Source organism: Lissotriton helveticus, chromosome 2_1 (genome assembly GCF_964261635.1).
Source record: "Lissotriton helveticus chromosome 2_1, aLisHel1.1, whole genome shotgun sequence".
In the NCBI taxonomy this organism is placed as follows: domain Eukaryota; kingdom Metazoa; phylum Chordata; class Amphibia; order Caudata; family Salamandridae; genus Lissotriton; species Lissotriton helveticus.
In genome coordinates, this window is record NC_136059.1 from 1,112,082,516 (window position 1) to 1,112,101,520 (window position 19,005).

At 44.2% G+C, this 19,005-nt stretch overlaps 1 protein-coding gene across 1 annotated transcript in view; it reads left to right on the plus strand.

The window, feature by feature from the left end:
* The window catches only part of MAD2L1 (mitotic arrest deficient 2 like 1), a 64,654-nt gene that overhangs the window by 19,504 nt on the left and 26,145 nt on the right, over positions 1 to 19,005 (plus strand). Inside the window, exons 2-3 of the mRNA XM_078677440.1 lie at positions 11,924 to 12,070; positions 16,003 to 16,123. Of these exons, the coding sequence (XP_078533566.1) occupies positions 11,924 to 12,070; positions 16,003 to 16,123 (268 nt within the window). The remainder of the gene's footprint in view (positions 1 to 11,923; positions 12,071 to 16,002; positions 16,124 to 19,005) is intronic.

Sequence of the window (19,005 nt, forward strand, 5' to 3'; positions counted from 1 at the left end):
CTTAGCACAGCACCTGCTCTTTTTTGTGTGGCAGGGAGAGTTGAAGTACCCCGGAATACCCATGTCAGATGGCACACATTTCATGGTACTGCATCAGGACAATAACTTTGCAGTCACAAATGTATGTACATAGCAGGAGAATATGTACTATCAGATGTATAATCCAATGTCCAAATACCCAGGCCAAGGTTTGCAGGTTGTAGCAGGTGTGTGCTCCCTACTGCTTCAGGAGTTGGTGAGGGGCAAGGGGTGAGTAAGCATACTTCCCCATACTCTTTTTCCCATGTGCCCTGATGTGCATCTCATATTTGTTGTAACAGGTTGCTGCAGGTGACCATTTCGCGGAGCAGACCAAGTTGATCTGCTCCAACCAGTGATCTCAGCAGGTGGGATCTAAACATCACTAGCAGGCAAGAATTCCTTGAAGATGCTTTCATTGTTTTTTCCACAGGCTCGGGGCTATCTTCTCCCAGGGCTTTCTCAGCAAAACTCCTTTCAGGATCTTGGACCTGGCGAATTCTTAGCAAGAGAACAGCCATCAAAGGCTCTATTCTTAGTTCATTCCTTCTCAGTTACACTTGTGTGCAACTCCTTGGGTTAGTTGGTGGTTCTAAAACCTTTTAGTCTTAGGCTTGCTCCTCTGACTCAGACGTGTATAACCACTGCAAAATCTAGACAAGCTTGGGTAGAGTAAACGGGCGCAGTTTCTGGGCTTATGTAAACTTGTCCATATAGAATGTACAACAGTTTGATACATGGTGCAAGATTACTCAGATTTTGATAACCAAATTCCCTGCCTGGAATGGACACACTATTTGTTTCACTTGATTAATGCAGTGCAGGTGCCATTTACACCTCACCACATAGAAACTTCAGCAGCTGCCACTTCACTGATGGCTGCTCGATATTATTTAGAGGTGGTGCTGATTTTTGATTCCATCCCAGGGTAGCCTATCTAAACAGCTGTCAAATTGCTCGAAACTGGACAAAGGATTCTCTTGTGTAAACGATATTGGATTTTATGTAAACTGGTCACTATCTTTATGAAATGCTGACATTCAACTTGACCACGTACAAGAAGCTACATTTCTCAGCCCATTTGGCTTCCTATTGCATTTGGTTTTGCCACTGAGATTGTTACCCTCTATATAATGTTTTTTTTGTTTCTTTTTTAATGGGCTGTTTCTTTTCTTATCCTGGTTCTTTCTACTGCTTTAATTTGATTTTAATTTGAAGTTTTATGGTAACTCATGACTGGCTCTTTCTTGCACAATATGAGTCAACAAGCCTGTATTGTCAATGCCAGCTCAAATGCTGCTATCATACCATGCAGTATTTCAGAAGGTTCCACCATGAGGGATAACGTTTTAGTTTGCATTGAGCTGGAGAACATTGTACACTGGTTGACTGACACATGAGAACTTTATCTGAAACTCCCCATACCGAAGTTCTTAAAAGGCTAAATACTTGAATCCAAATAGTCTTCCAAATCTGACCATGCATAATTTTACACCGCTCCAAACAGAATTAATCATGTCCGATTCGTAGGTTCTATCTTGGCTACAACAGAGTAGGAAGACTCGCATCAATTAACAACTGATTGCTTCACATACCTAAGGAAATTATCCATATACCGCCTCCAAATGACGTGGTGTTTGGTATGAAAGCCTTAGTTGCCTCTTTGGGTATTTAATTTACTTGTTAGTCCCTAGTGAAGTGCACAGTGTGCCAGGGCCAGTAAATCAAATGCTAATAGTGGGCCGGCAGCACTGATTGTGCCACCCACGTGAGTAGCCCTAAAAAGGTAACTCGGACCTGCCATTGCAGAGTCTGCGCGCAGTTTGTAACTGCCATGTTGACTTGGCGAGTGCACCCACTTGCCATGCCCTAAACCTTCCCTTTTCTACAAGTTTGTCACCCCCAAGGTAGGCCCATAGTACCTTTGTGGTCAGGGTTCAGTGTATGTGAAAGGTAGGACATGCCCTGGTGTGTGTGGCATGTCCTGATAGTGAATTAAATCCCATTTCGTTTTTCACTATGGCAAGGCTACCTGTTCCCCTATAGGAGAGAATGTTAAGTTTGTTTATAAAATCTTATAAACATAACTGGCCTTGGGAACTAGGTGGGAAAATAAAGTTTAGTATGCCTGAACCCAGAATCAAAGATGCACCTTTTAGTGAAGGTGATTTTTACATTCTGTTTGAAAATACCACTTTTAGAAAGTATATCTTTTGTTGCTCAGTCATCCTGTGCGCCTCTGCTGGAATGTGGATTGCCTGTCTGGGTTTTGGATGACAGAAGGCTGGGGAGCAGGAGTGGCTCCAGAAAGTCTAGGCAGGGTCAGGAAAGCGCTGAATAGACCTGGACTGCAATGGGGGAAGGGGGAGGAGATTTCCTTACCCCCTCAAAGGGCCTGGTCTGCCTCTGACCATGCCGTCTCCACCTCCTGCCAGGAAATCACACCAGAGAGGGCAGAACTGGTTCTGGTTGAGCACAGACACTCTCTGCCTAAGAGGTCAAAAGTTTTTGGGATATAAATATTGGGGCCCAGACCCCTGAATTTTAGAGATCTTTTGGAGCAAGAAGACTGCCAAGAAGAAGAGCTGGAGAACCTGTGAGGAGGGACTACCACTTTGCTGTGTGCGCCTGCAGTGGGTAATCTGTCTTGGGCAGGGAAAGGACTGGACTGGACTTTCTGCAATGCACTTTTGTTTTTCTACTAGGGCTTGAGGTAGAGCTTGCCCACCTGTTCAAGAAGTCTCAGGAACAGCAACAACTTCAAGCTCTTCTGCCCTCATCACTGGGGACTGTGTGTTTTGTACTGCAACAGAAGAAAAGCAACTAGCCGATGCCTACTTCGGGTACTGAAGGCACCGCGGAAGGCAACGCTGCACTGCGACCCTAGTCTCACCGACAATGCCTGCTGACGCGGCCACTGAGCCGCTGCTCGCACTGCGCCCTGTGGGCTCTGCACTGCTTCACAACGATGCCTGGGCAGCGCAGAGGGCACCGCCGCAACGCCACACCGCGACCCCGGTCTCACCAACACTGTCTGTTGGTGCTGCCACAGAGCCATTGCTTGCATGCACCGCGACCTGTGGGCACCGCACTCTGCCTCGCTTCATGACTTTGCCCTAGTATCCCAGACTACGCCGCTCCACACTGAAATCGACGCTGCTGTTTGCACTGTGGTTCGAAGGCACCGCTCGTAAAGTTACACGACGCATCGCCCTCATCCAGCACTGCAGCCTTGGCCATTGACTGCAGTTCGTCAGCAGACGACAACGCTTCAACGACGACGCTGCTTGCACCTTGACCTGCCAGCACAGTGACTTGCACCGCCTCATCCCACACCGTGACCCTGGTCTCACTGACGCCATCTGACTCACCACCGAGCCTCTGCTCGCACTGCATGCCGCACTGCTGCACTTCGCACCGCAGCACACAACGCCTACCGACTCATGGCTCCTGCCTCCCATCAGAGAAGAGATTGATCTGCAACGCGTGTGACTTCGAGGTCCCCGACGACTCCTGCACCGACCTCCGGGTCCGACGCCTGTGGAAGCCCAATTTTCAGAAGCTCAACGAGTGGTCATCGGCACCCTGCATTTCTAAAAGGTATTGTTTGCAGGTCTTCCCGACACCGTAGCTGGCCCGCGACGCTGCGGTCAGCCAGACCCGTTTGGATTTGTTTGCTCACGATGCCGTGATAGCCCCAGACGGAGCTATCGACATCCAGGAACTATTTTTAAAGTATATTTTGATAAGTGAAGATTTTGAAGTGCTGTATTGTGGATTTTTATCGTTTTTGGTCTTGTCTTCAGTATATAAAAAATATTGGATGTTTTTCTGAACTGGTGTGGTGTCCTTTTGTAGTGCTTACACTGTATTACTGTTGGTTAAGTGCAAATGCTTTTCACACTGCCTCTAAGTTGTGCCTGACTGCTTGTGTCAAGCTACTAAGGGGGTGAGCAGGGGTTATTTTAGAAGTCCAACTCCTTTATCCTGACTAGGAAAAAGGGTCCCTATTTGGACAAAGGTGCAAACCCTTGCCAACTAGAGACCCCCATTTCTAACATTTTGCACCCCAGTTCTCCATCTGTGGAAAGCCTCCGAGCCCCGTCACGGTGGGGAAATCAAGATTGTCCACAATTGGGGACATCGGAGATGGAAAAGTTGTTAGGCGCCTCCTTTTCAGCTACTGTATCCCATACTTTCATAGTGGACTAGGTTACCAGGGAGGAGTATAGTCCCCATGCCCTGTGTTTACTTGGGAGCCAATCTTTCCGCCAGATATTTATGCCTGCCACAGTTTGGTCTATCAAGGACCAGTATTTCTCCAAAAATGGCTGGTTCATTCAACGGTATAGCAGAGGTGTGCTGGCTGCAAATATCTATGAATCAGTGGTAGCCTGCAATACATCCGAACCATGCCAGCTTCAGCCGGGACCACCCGTCTAGGGCCTTTGATCTAAGAGTGCCGCGTAATTAAGCGCTAGGGTCTTGGATATAGTGGGGGCCAGGAGGATGCCCAGATAATGTAGAATTTAATCTGGAGGCCCTCTGCTAGTCTCGAAGATACTGAGAAATTTAAGATCTGTGACTTGTTTAAATTGACTTTGAAGCCCGAGGGTTCTCTAAAGCTTTCAAGCTCTTGGAGTAAACTGGGAGGAACGACATTTCGTTTGTCAGTGAGAGGATCACATCATCTGCATATAGGCTTTCTGAATTTAATGCCCTCAATTCGTGTATGGTCTCTGATCTTTTGTGCTAGCGGCTCCATGTTGAGAGCGAAAAGCAGGGGGGGGGCAAAGGGCAACCTTGTCTGTTGCCCCGAGCTATTGGGAACGAGCCAGATTTCCTGTTGACCCGGACAAATGCCCAGGGAGCTTGACCGATGCAGCCAACCAACTTTATAAACCCTTCTCCAAACCGGAAATGGCGCAGCGTGTCAGATACCTTCATCGGACCCTGTCGAGCGTTTTTTTGGGGGGATTTAGTATCTATTGACAGGAGAAGTGCTTATTTATGGGATTTACAAATCCCATCTATGAGATGGAGGAGTCTTTTGGTATTTTCGCCCCATTGGCATCTGGGGATAAAGCCCACTTGATCTGGGTCCACGAATCCAGTGATCGGTGGATTTAACGGGGCAGCCAAAATCATGGCGAATAGTTTCGCGTGATGTTTAGTAAAGAGAGAGGCCGTTAGGACCCACATTGTCTGGGGTCTTTAGAGGTTTCAAGGATGAAAGATATTGACGCTTCCAACATGTAAACGGTGAGTGTGCCTGTTTCAAGGAACAAGTTGAACCGTGTCAAGAGGCGCTAGCTCCTCGCAGAAGGCTTTGTAGAAGTGCGCCGGGTACCCGTCTGGGCCCGGGGCTTTCTGCACTTTTAGGTGGGCTATTGCTGAGATCACCTCTATTTGTATCGGTTGGGCTGCAATTGTTTCTGGGAGGCGAGTAACTGGGCAGTCTGAGATAAGTGTGGGTCTCAGATCTGTGTCGGAACACAGGGTTTGGTAGATATTCTTAAATGTCTCCGCTATCAGTGCGTCGAAGTATACTTCTTCGCCATTGGGCTTCTTTACTGAGGCGATTGCTCGCACAAAGGCTTAGAGCCAAGACAATTCAATCTGCCACAGCGGTCACTGCTCAAAAAATGTGTCTTAGTCTGAGGAGGGCGTACTCTGGCCTATCCAGATCCAGGCATTTCAGCAGGAGCTTCTTTTTTTTTTTCCAGCCCCCTCCATACACTCGGTGCCCCAGTCAGTTTGTGGATAATTCCATCTCGGCCACTTCCTGTTTTAGTCCCTGTCTTTTCTTCTTGTTCTCCCGGTTCTTTGCTGTAGATACAGCAATAAATTCTCCTCATCACCAGTTTCAAAGCTTCCCAGACTGCCGCCAGAGATGTTTCTCCCACATTGACCCGTAGGTACTCTAAAAGCTTCACGCGCATTTCTGCTGAAACCGCCGCAGATTGCAGGAGGCGCTTTCTTTCTCTATCTGGAGGGGGTGGAGTGTCCAACCTCTGCCTGGATTGTGGACGTGATCATTGCATGGTCAGAGAGGGATCTCAGATCTATGGTTGTGCTCATCAGTTTAGGGGAGAACACGGCGGAGGCCCAAAAAATGGTTTAGTTGCGCGTACGTCTTGTAGGCCGCTGAGTAATAGTTGAAGTTGCGAGACTCCTGGTGTTGTTGCTGCCAAGTGTCGTGTAGACCATAGTCCGCCAGCCAGCTCTTGCTTTCAGCAGAAATTGCCCCGTACTGCGCGGAACGTGAGCAGGACCTGTCTAATTCTGTATCCATTTCCAAATTGAAGTCTTCTCCCCCAAGGATAGCTAAGTCAGGGGTTACCAGAATGTCTGAAAGGGCATTTATGATAAAGGGTTGTTGATTGTCTGGAGCATAAATATTAGCTAAAGTGAAATGTAGGGACTCCCAGTGAATTCGTATCGCAAGCATCCACCCTTTTACTTCTAGCAACGTTGAAACTACTTTGTCCGCAGATTTTGCTCCCAAGAGGATAGCAACCCCATTCTTCTTAAAAGGACTTCAGTACCAAAACTGGCGCGGGAAGCGACGAGAACGCATGTGCATCGTATCCCTTGATAGCATGTGTGTTTCTTGGGGAAGACCTAGATCTCCTCCAGTGTTCTCAAGGATGGAAAGAATCACACGTTTCACTGGGTGATTAAGGCCTCGTACATTGAGGCTAACAATCTTTAGGCCTTTACCTATACTGAATCTATGAATGGGAGAATGCTATAGTGTTTCCTGTCCTCTGTGAAGCTGCAAGGAGGGGGCCGGTATGATCTTATCCATTCGCCCTTCCCAGGTGATGTCGGGGACTGGCATGTGTGAAAATAGAACATACCCTCTAGTTTTCAGTGCAGGAAAATCTCACCCACCCTTAAGGCCCGCCACTAAATTCACGAAAAAAAAGCACAATTAACACACAAACGTTGACAACAGTTTGTCAAGGAAGGAGAGTCCTTTGGGTGCGTCGCCTCACGGTCATCTGGATGTCGGTGGTGGGTCATCCACCCTGGTATCTTCAGCCCTTCTCACTTTGGAGGTGAGGAGGCGGTAGAGGAGTCTCCTGGTCCCACATAGGTTAAAGCCCCTTGCTATAACATAAATCCAGTTGTTTTGGGGCCGCCTAATCCGGTGCTCCAGTTAGAGTATATGACTGCCTACCTCTCCTTTGTTATCGTCTCAAAATCTGGTTTATTGTGGGAGGAGGCCTTCCCCACCCTCTGCCAACGGGGTTGTTTGTTGCGGGACCCACAGACGGCGTTCAGCACTTTCCTACGCCTGGGATTCCGTTGGGCCCAGGAGGTCATGAGCCTCTTTCAAAGAGCGGAGCTGTCTCGTTTGACCGGAATGCTAGTCTCGCGCAGTTTCAGCCAGAAGGGTCCCTGGAGCTAGGTGTCGCCAAGGTTCCTGAAAGCCCTGGGGCTAAGTCCATGCGCCAACCCGCAGAGATCTCACTCACTACCACCGTCTGTTACGTGTGAGGATTCTAGGCTGTGGTTCCCATACAGGGGTGAGGTTGTGTTCCGTGACCAATGTGTACTTGTTTGTGTGCTGCTCTTCAGGGTTGTGACACTTACCGCGCTAGGGACGGTGGCCTCAGTTCAGAAATGTCCAGGGGGGGTACCTCGCTCAAATCTGAGCACACCGCAACCCAGGGGGATCCGCTATCACCGGGCCAGCAATCGTGGGTGCCAGTCGGCTGCTCCAAACTCGGGGCCGCGCTGCATCCTTCGGTAGAGGAATGCCTTTTTCGCTGCACCCTGGTCTGTTTTCATGCCACCGCGGTGGTTTTGAAAGTATGTGCAGCGATTACAGCTGGAGCCTCCGGGCACTCTGCTCGCTTGGCTATTCTTGTTCAGGGGGCCAGTATCCACCCTTCTCCCACCAAGGCCCAGCACACAAGGACGCTGCGCAGATCCATTAAGGTGCCTGCCTGGGGCAATCTCGCTTCTCTCGCCCGGGAGCTCCAAGCGGCGCCACTTTGCCACTCTGTAGGTCCAAGAAGGGTCCCTGGGGCCCCAGGATCAGATCGGCAGGTGTCTTCCCCAGCAAGGTTCTGTGGAGAGGAACCTAGGTATATGCTAGTAATGGCAGGCCGGAGAGACAGAAGTAAGTCTCATCCGACTGCCATCTTGGCCATGCCCCTCAAGGATAAATATTTAGAGAAAATTGGCATGCATCTTTCTCCACCTGACATCAATCCGGAAAGTTTTACTGGATAAAGGATTCACCTTTTGGGGTTTAGGTGGCTATCCTTTGTGTTTGAAGGCAGACATGCAAGGGGTAAATTTTATGTGGCAAACAGAGGACCATCTGTTCTGGGTTGGTAGGATCAAGGCAACCTTCATACCGTTCTAGACCCGAACGGTGTTGATAAAGTATTGTTGGCGAATGATGGTAGTACAATGGGGGAGGAAATGGCAAACGGATAGCCTAAAGCTTTCGGCAAACAGTTGGGTATGCTGCAAAGATTTGAGCATGACATTGTGTTACAGAGTGATGCCATTTCCGAAGTCCACTGGAGGAGAATGGTGCCTAGGATGATATGGAATGAAGTATCCAAAGAATTGGAATAGTTGAAAGATGAATGTTATTGAACCAGTAGAATTCTCACACTGGATCTCTCCAGTAGTTATTGCCTGCCATAGTAATGGCAAGATCCATCTATGTGTTGACTTTCGCTGTGTGAACAATAACATTCTTATTGATCGCTTCCCTTTATCTAAAATCACGGAGATAGTATTGTTTCCCTTTATCTAAAATCAGGAATATGGTATCCGGTCTCAAGGGGGCCACATGGTTTTCCACTATTGACCTTTCGATTGCATACCACCAGATTTCTCTCTCTCACGTCCAGGAGGATAACTTCTCTAATCACTCCATGTTGATGCTTTCAATTTAAGTGCATGCCGTTTGGCCTTGCGTCTGCGGCAACTGTTTTTCAACACCTTATGCATAATTTGTTTGGGAAGGAAAGTGGTGTACGGTTTCTCCAAGATGACGTTTTAGTCTTCGGGGAGAACAGAGCTAAACATGAGATTGCATAAAGTGTTCAGGATCTTGGAGTGTAAAGTGTTGACTGGGTTAAGTGCAGATTTGCAGAGAAAAGTGACTTAGGATATGTGATTGGTGAATGTCAAACCGAAGCCTTCCCTGATCAATGCAATCACTGGAGCACCTGCTCCAACTAACAAGGAAGAGGTAAGGTAATTTTTAGGAATTGCATAAAGTGCCAAATGTATTCCCAATTTTCCTAAAGCGTTCAATGTAAGACAACTACTTTAGAAACACGTGAAGTTTACATGGGAGCCTTTGTGTAAGGAAGAATTTTGTTATATTGGGGATTGGTTAGAAAAAGTACCTACTTTGAACAGTTTTCATCCTAATTTGTAAAGCTGTTACCACTAATGCTAGTAATAAAGGTCTTGGGGCGGTACTTACACAGGAAGATGACCGAGGCAAGGAGAGCAACTTTCTATTTGCCTTGATCTTTGTCACCAGCAGAAGAAAGATATCCTATTATAGAAAAGGAAGCAGTAGCGTTTGTCTGTGCACTTGATATTTTCAATCTTTTGTTTGGGGTAGGTCTATTGTTCGGAGTTATCATAAGCCTTTGTTTACAACAAAGGCAGTATAACCGCTTCGGCGAGATTGTCTATGCGTATGAAAAACTATATTGACCGTATACATATGTTCCAAGGAAGGACGATTTAGTGACTGTCTTATCTAGCATGCCAAGTCCTTTAGAGGCGTGTGACGATGATCCATGGAATGATTTTTAAGTAGCCTTGATCCATGGCTCTGGGTCACCAGCTATTAAGCAAAAGGATTGGGAAGACTAAGGATGGAGTTTTGCAGGAAATTTTGAAGTACATGTCCAATGGCTGGCCTATAAAGAAATCATTATCTGAGGAATGTAGACCATTTTGGGAAATTAGGTCTAAGTTGTAGGTGGATAGACTTTTGTTTTGAGGTTGTAAAATAATTCCTCCAGTTGGTGTGCAGATTTTGATTTTAAATCTGTCATGAGAGCCATTTTCGAGTGGTAAGGAACAAGTGTGGTTAAAGTCGTTTTGGTGGCCTGGAGTGGATAAAGCGGTTGAGAGATTAATCCGCAGCTGTGGAGTTTGCTCTGCATCTGATAAAATTTTAAGTACCTCAAGACCTCCCATGAGTGAAGGTCTTATTCCCAAACAGCCATGAGAGAATGTATCAATTGATTTGTTGGGTCCTGTAGGTGAGGCGCAGGAGCATGATTGTCTTGATAGACTTGTTTACAAAATGGGCAGTTGTGGATATAGTGGAAAAAGGACTGTTACTGTGTTGAAATTTTGGACAGAGCATTTTGGTCGGAGGGGTTTCCAGCTGCACTTTTGAGTGCTAATGGGGTGCAATTTGTTTCAAATGCAGCTGAAATATATTTTGAAAGGGTTGATTTTAAGCATAAGACCACTGCGCTCTATAATCCATAGCAGTAATGGCACGGTTGAAATATAACGGTGTTAAGGGGGCATTTGAAATGCTGTAAAACTGGGTAATGAGAAGGTGTGGGATATGAAACATGTGGCCTTGTGTTCTAAAGAACAGTTCGAGTTTGAGAAGCTTATCTCTACCATAGAAACATATCCCCTTTGAAAGAACAGAACTATACTAGAGAAGTGTTATTGGTGTTGTGGATGGAGAGAAGTGTGCTGGAGCTATGGATGGACCAAGTACTAGTGGGGGTTGAAGATTATTCTAAAGGTAATGGGCAGGAGGATGGTCTGGGTAAGTGGCAGTAAGAGTTACCTGGATGGTTGAAGGATTTTGTTGTGGGGTGATGTATATAGTTTTTGATATAATTTTTTGTTTATTATAAAAAGGTGGTGATGTGTATTTTAGATATTAAAGTTTTTTTTCTCTTACTCTAAAGTTTAATCTTATCTTGCTTAAATGGTTATAGGGAAGGGGGTGTGTTATGGTTGGTATCTAGATGGAATGTAGTTATGACATATGGTTCCACTGTGGAGTTCTAACGTAGTACAGTTGGTGCTGTGGAAACAGACTCCGGTTTCTTGTGCATGTGTTTTACTGGGAATAAAGCCGGTTCCATTTACTACGGAGTTTGTGTCATATATTGGAAGGATCACCATAACGCAGGCATCCGGTACAGCCCAAGTTATGTAGCACTAAACTACTAGATGTGCAAATGACACTATCTTCAACTGTAGAACGTCTATTTTACTTCGATCTACACCAGAAGAGAGAGTAACAGTTTGTCAGTTATACGCTCTATCTGAAACCTATAAACGCAAAAGGATATGAGGGCTCTAATTGGGGAGGGGGGAGAATCATCATTTATTTATCTGCCTTCTCCACAGGAATGTTTCGCAATGGCAGCTCACCCACAAGTAATAGTGGCATGCCTCATCTATGGTGTCTACCCCTATATTCGGGTTGGTAAATACCACCCGAAGGTGCTCAACCACTTAAGTGGGAGCTTGTTGTATAGCGTTCCTTTCTGGAGGCAGATCCATTAATGAGGACCCCCCTTCTCTTCTGTGTCGTCTATTTTACTTACCAAAACGAGGCAGACACAAAACCATTGTTAATGAAAACTTTAATTGTGGGCATCGTAGTGGTTTGTGGCTCGTATTTGGAGTAGCTCAGGACGTTGTTTGTGAACTGCTCTTTGGCTAGCCACCAACATTTCACTGAGCAAACCATTTTTGTTAATTTTGAATGCATTTGGCCTTAATAATGGGCCTGATCAGGCACAGGATGTGGTTGAAAGTGTGGTTTGAGGTGTGAAGGGCTGAGGAATGTTGGGTACTATGAAGATCTTTTTAGATTAAGAATGTTCTTTTTTCTTAACTGAAATGTGTTTCCTCTGTCCTCCAGCCTTTGGCATTAACAGCATTTTATATCAGCGTGGAATCTACCCATCTGAGACCTTCACTCGTATGCAAAAATATGGACTAACTTTACTTGTGACAACAGATCCAGAGCTGAAAAAGTACCTTTCTAACGTGGTGGAGCAGCTTGAAGGTATCACTGTTTTGAATGAGCATACGTTTTATAATACAGAATGCTGGGAATTTTGAACAGCTGTGTGCTAAGCTGAAGCCTTACCCTCGAACGACCTTAAAATTAGTGGCACCCTATTTACCCGTCTTAAGATATTTAAAAGTTGGTGAATTATACTGCTTGGTGTATCTTTTGAGGAACAATGTGCTTTTTTTAGTGTTGCACTCTTTGGACAACAGTCCTTTTGAAAATTGCCCTTTGTGCGTCTGGCTTCTTTTAAAAAAGGCCAGACATTTTTCACATTCTTTGGTTTACTTAAGCTTACCCCACCCCACATCAAACTTAGCATTAAACAGGTTCCTTCTAGGCTGCAGGGTAGTTTGAATGTTTTCACCCACAAATGAGTTCGGCTAAAGACACATACAGCAATAGATGTCTGCTCGCTCATAGCTTTCACATCCAGGCATGAAAACGCCTTCCAATCATGCCACTCATGTATGTTACCAAAAAACCCCTTTAAGGTAATGTATACACGGAGGCAGTTGGATATCTCCCCTCAATGATTCAAGGAAACCCATCCTTTAAGCTTTTGATTCTGCCACCATTGATAATATTGGTAAAGATGTCAGTAGCGACTCTGATGTAGAGATGCAATTGAAGTATACCAGTTACCCGTAGAACAGTTCTGACCTTGAACCATTGCACAGGGAGTACCTTCTGTTAACTCATAATTGCTTACAAGCTAACACCGTGTCACACAGGGCTGGCTGTTTAACAGTCTCCCTAAAGGCATTGTCCCAGGTGTGCACTGGGGCACCCACCCACCGCAATATTTCAGTGTGCAGCTGCTCTGCGGAATGAATTTTCCAGTGCCTGGGAATGGTTCTGGATAGGGTGCTCTGTGCCCTACTCCTTAAAAATGAATGTGGCCCCACTAGATTGGATCCACAGGGCACAGATCCTCTAATTTCACTATAAAAGTACCAAATCTGTTTTTGATTTCCCTCCTCCGGCCCCCCAAAACAGGCCAAAGGGATGTAGTTTATGCCAAATCTGCCCTTTTGTTTTCTTAACCTTGTTTCATGACAGGTCATGGAGTCCCCGAGTCCTCAAATGACTGTCATCACATCTTTGTTGCTGTGGTGGCATGAAGTCTGATCTTATCTCTAGATCTGTTGGCTCTGTGGTGTGAAATACCTATATATTTTTTTACTTTAGTACTCAAACTCCTAAATGGAAGTACACAAAAACACAAAACATGCTTTGTGGACCAAGATCTAGCTTTCTGCCAAATTTGGTATAATTCTGTTTAGCAAGTTTTTCTGTATCACTGTTCAATTTTATTTTGGAATCCTCACTTTTTCTTGGATGCTTGATGGATCACCCTGGAACTTTCCAAGAAAGAGTATTTGAAAGTTTTGGGAAGATTCGTCAAACGGCTCCAAAGTTCTTAGCAAACAAAACAATCCATTTTCAATAGAAGCTTGGGCCCTCATTTATGGGGTATTGGTGTAGGGCAGTGGAGCAACTCACCTTGCTGCACTGCCCTATGCCAAAAAGTCAGAGGGCAGTAATGTATCGTTTTTATCCAATACAGTCCATTCCTGTCCTTTCCACCTGCGCTGGTGCCATTTCTGCAGCCTAGCGCCACTTCAGGCACCCTTGTTCATGGTGCAAGGGTCCCTGTGTTGTCTGCAGGGTTGTTTTGTGTAGGAAGGAGCAACTTCCTGCACAAATGCAATCCAGAGATGCATTTTCCTCTTCCTGTTTGTGCTGTAGAATGCAGCACACAAGAAGAAAATGAGAAATAGAGATTGCTCCTTGTTACGCCCACCTCGGGAAGCGCAAGATGTTGATGCATTCCCAATTTAAATCTGAGAATGTCAAAAACCATGGAAGGGGCAAGCAAATGCCCACTGCAATGCCCATGAAGCGCCTCCTTTTTACAGAGTAAGGAGACTCCTCGATCTTCCCTACTCAAGATTTCAGGTGGCTTTGCGTGGACTCATAAATCTGACTCTGAGCTTTGTGTCCCACATGTACCGCTTTGCATGGTGCAAAAGGGGAACAAGACTAATAAATATGGCTCTCATAAATATGCCCGCCTGGTTCTTACTGTAACTACCTAATGGTAACCTCCACTGAGATGTGGGTGTGTGTATATACATGTTCTAATTGGGTGAGAATTCAAGTGACCACGTAATGTTTTAAGCATATAAAACCATTGAAATTCACTAGTTACAGTTGTCTCTGGTAACTAACTTGTTCTGTAAGGTACCATAACTCTCACTCCTACCATGCACACTTCTCTCAATTTTATTGCAAAAAATGCAGTGATATGATCAATGTCATAGAAGATGTCGTGAATGATGTAGTATATGGTGTAATTTAAAGTGCACACGAGGGTGCAAGTTAGTTACCCTAGGACACAGGTGGGACTGCCACCTCCAGGCCTAGGCAGTTAAGGTTACCCTACACTGCCCCTGTGTTCTTTTTTTTTTTTTTTTTTTTTTTAATTATTGGGGACATTGATTTGGTGGCAACTGGTCCGATCTCGGCAGGAGATCTGAAAGCCCATAGATAATCTACAGCATGAAATGTACATTTTTGAGCATTAATTGCTCAAAAAACACTGAATGGATTTACACCAAACCAAGAAACACTCTTTCTGGACCAAGATCTATTTTTTATACCCAGTTTGGTGTAAATCCTTTCAGTGATTTGGGATGTAGCTGTCTAAATTTCACATAGAAAAATGATGGGGCGTCCACAGCGTTTTGGGAAGTGACCTTCTCTTTTTTTTTCTCTGCCCCTGCTTGATGGGTTCCCCACAACTTTGCAGAACAGAGCTGAGAATTTTCTGGGGAGGGGGCTGGGGGTGTTTATGAATATTTTTCAAATTGTTCCCTCCAAGATGTAAGCAAATAAAATGCATTTCCAATCCTAAATGTTACTAAACTTGCAGGTCTAGTGACTTAAATCTACTATTTGTAATGATCTTGACCCATAAACTGGTTACAAATGATGAGATCGTGGGCAAATCATTTAATCAGATGCTTTTGTTTGATTTAATAGACTAAACTTTCTTTCCATGTACAATACAAGTCGAGCCACATAGGATAAAAAACTCCTCACTTGCCTCTTAGTTAATTAACCAAATTTTCATCAGGGTAGGAACAGGAATTTTTCTCAAATCATGTTAAACCCATTATGTTTAATAAATACATAACTAAAGCATGAAGTGGTGGCACACTGTCATTTGTAATCAGCAGATCTTACATTGAAATGACCATAAACAATCCCACTGACATGCAGCTTTACTGATAAAACTATAGTGTACAAATGATGTTTGGAAATAGTTTTTCCAAATATGTGCAGTTTGCACACAACCAAGTAAAGTGTTCTGGTTTGTTTTTGCTCCTATTTAACTCTTTTTGTATCACACTTCATTACAAAAAAAATGCGCTTCTGTAATTCCTGTTAAATTTTGAAATATTTGTAATTTTCAGGCTATTTAAATGTTGTTAGAAAAAAATAACTGACCTCTTCAGATGGCCCCCTTGGCAAAAACCTCTAACTCTAGTAACAGAAAAATAAACCTCATTTTCCAAACAGCAATTAGTTAAAAGACCAACTGACATTTGACCTCTTTCCTTGAACAGACAGCAAATGTCAAGATAAAAACAAGATTTAATGGCATTTTTATTGCTCATTCACTTTCTGGATGAACAGAACACCTGTTCCTTTCCAGCCTAAGTTTACTGGTGGGGGGGCCGAATAGGTGGTAAAAAAAATAGCTCGACCTAATAAAAGTTTACTTGCAATTGTGGTGCCTAAGTAGATTTTTCGAGGCCTGCATGTGTGTGTATATGTATGTTTATATATTTAACTTGCTTCTTTTAGCTCAGTAATTTGAGGTTTAATGCATCTTTTAACATTTTCCTTTGTTACAGATTGGTTGTACAAATGCTCTGTTCAGAAATTGGTCGTAGTGATCAGTAGTATTGAAAATCACGAAACCCTCGAAAGGTGGCAGTTTGATATTGAATGTGACAAGACTGCAAAGGATGAGAGGTATATTCGAATGGTGCTATTTTTCTCTAGTACTACTGTATTTTAGCTACTTTGTAGATACATTGTGTTTATAAATTGACTTGTGACGTTTATGGCTGATTGTTTTTTGGGTTTACGGAGACTAGGAAAGTGGATTATAGGCGGGAGAAGAAAACAAGACAGACCAAAAGAGATGGGAATGGAAAACCTACCATAAAGTGAAGTCTCTTACTTTGTCATTTGGGCTCTGCAAGATACAAAATCATTACAATATAGATCGAATGAAAATCTGTTAATTGGGAACATGTTCTGTTTGCCCTGGCTGTGATTCTTCGTCACATCTTATAGTTACTATAGCATTGTTTGATTTCTCTTATTTGAGTTAGGTTTGTTAATGTTTGGGTGGAAGGGGGAGGATGGAAAGTGGTGCAAACTAACACCATAGGACCACAATGCATTAGCCTCTTTATATGGGGCACTGTAATGATGTACCAATGCCTCAGTTTTCAAACCTCTAGATTGTACCCTGGAATATAAGGGGCATGAACATGCTATTCAAGGGATTCAAACTGTGGAAAGCTGCCCAGTGTGATTTACTTGCAAGAACCCCACTTGGCTTTAAAAGATGAGATTAGGGTCTAAGCTAACCAGACAAGGGGTGTTCATGATGGCTATACACAAATTCCTGCCGTTACTAATAACAGAAGCAATTGCAGACATGCAAGTGTGAAGATGTAAATAGTAGTAGGCAAATTCAGTGGAAGAGATTCCACTGGTAGCCTCGTGTGCTCCTATCACTGATGAAGAAACACGCAAACATGATCTTTTCAGTATTAGAACTTTTTCTAGAATGAATGAGATTTTGGGTAACTCTGGACACAGCCATATAGGACTGATAACCCTATCGGACCACTTGCCCATTATTTGGTACTTTAGATGGGGAGAACCATGCACGAGGGAGAGAACCTTAGACACAAGATTTATCCATACTACAAGATGGACTTCATACTAAGGTAAAGACCAAATAGAATATTTAACATTTAGTAGTACAAAGATACACAGCAGACCCCATCTTGGCTGCCTTTGAGGTAGTTTGGGAGAAAGCAATTGTGATTAAAACCCAGCAGACCCCTGTGGGCTCTAACAAAAAAACTGGATGCAAATCGAAGGGTAAAAAAAAAAACAATATATGGAAAGGAAAATTGTTCTTGTTCTTCTATGAGAAATGGTCAAAATAAGGAGCTGACCTGACTGATGTTTAAAGGGGTCTGAAGAAAGCCTCCTGTGTCTCAAACAGAAATGTTATGAGAACCCAGTAAAGCTGATAAGCTACTAGCAGCTCAACTGAAATGGAGAAAAGATGGCCATTGAGTATTCTGTTAGACTCCAAGATGGGTTAGTGACTGGGACAGAAATTGAGAAACCGAAAATGTTCCTACCAGACTCTACCAAAGTCCACACCAGCCCTCATCACACAGTAACTAACTTCTTTGCACCCGTCCAATAGCTTCTTTAACTGCAGGACGCAGAATTATCTGGAACTGGAAATCCCATATGAAGTGGGTTGTTAAAAACATTCTGACCCACAAAGCCCAGGGATCCGATGGCCGGATCAATGGGTTCTCTAAAAGATTCACCTTGTTGCTAGCCCCTTAACTGATTAGGTTCTTCAACACTTTCTGTGAAACTGGGTGTGTGATAGTCTATGATTGAAGCAGACGTAATTTGGGTACACAAACGAGGCAACACTAAAGAACAGTGTGCCCCGTATAGACTTGTCTCACTTCCCAGACCTAAACATCTATAAGACAATATTAGAGAACAGACTGTAAGGTTGTAAACGTTTAATAAACCTGGGCCATTCTGGTTTCATAAGAAATCGCCAGATCTTTGGTAAGATTCAGAGTCCAGCATTTGCTCAAGAGGGCCAAGAGTTGCTCCATACCGATGTTAATATTGTCAAATGCAGAAAGCATTTAACTGTTCATGGCTTTTTATCGGAAAAGTACTGTTGCAAGGTGTGAATAGGACACCATATGCAAAAAGACCAAATTTGGATTACTAACTGAGGCAAGGAACTTGGTCAATGGGGATAAGTGAGACTGAGTCTTGTGGGATGAGACAGGGAAGCCCCTTATGTCCACTTTTTTCGCATTTGATTGAGCTTGTAGCCCAACTGACCAGAACAGACGCCAAGAGTAATGGTGATAGATTTGGGTGGGGGGGTCGTCCCATCTTAAAGCTTTACGGAAGGTTATCTGTATTCCAAGTGAACTATAAGAAATCTGGAAACTTGGGGATTAAAATGGACAGGCATGTCGGAGCAGAAATATAAGAAATCTCCCTGTTCAAGTAAGCAAAAAAGGGCTTCAAAGTACTTTTAAATGCTGATTACACAGACCCTTTAAGAACTGTATAAAGCAAACCATGCACCCCCTGTAAGAGAACTGGTGGAGTTGGGCCAGGCAGACAGATTTACTTCACAGCAGCACAATTGTGCATCATCTTTGGTCACTCCATTAAATGGTAATACATGGGCTCATCCTGGCTGGAAATGCACATATTGGGAACGTCAACGTGGGACCTATTTGTCTCCGCAAACACACTAGACAAAAAGTAGCTTATGTATATGCCATTACAAGATTGCTCATGGAAACAGTGGCCTTTTCAGCAGATCTAATGTGATAACTTCCCTTTCCTCCCCTTTTACCCTGGTGCTGAATAACCAATACATCCCATCGGCTCTTGATACAACACAATTTACATCTTGATGGGCCACACAGAGACCTGTTTCAAGGTCAAACAATGCCTTTCACCCTGTGTAGAAATGACTTGAACCCAACAAACTATTTACATTTTTATTTCCAAATGAGAAATACTTGGGCGATGCACCAAACAAATAA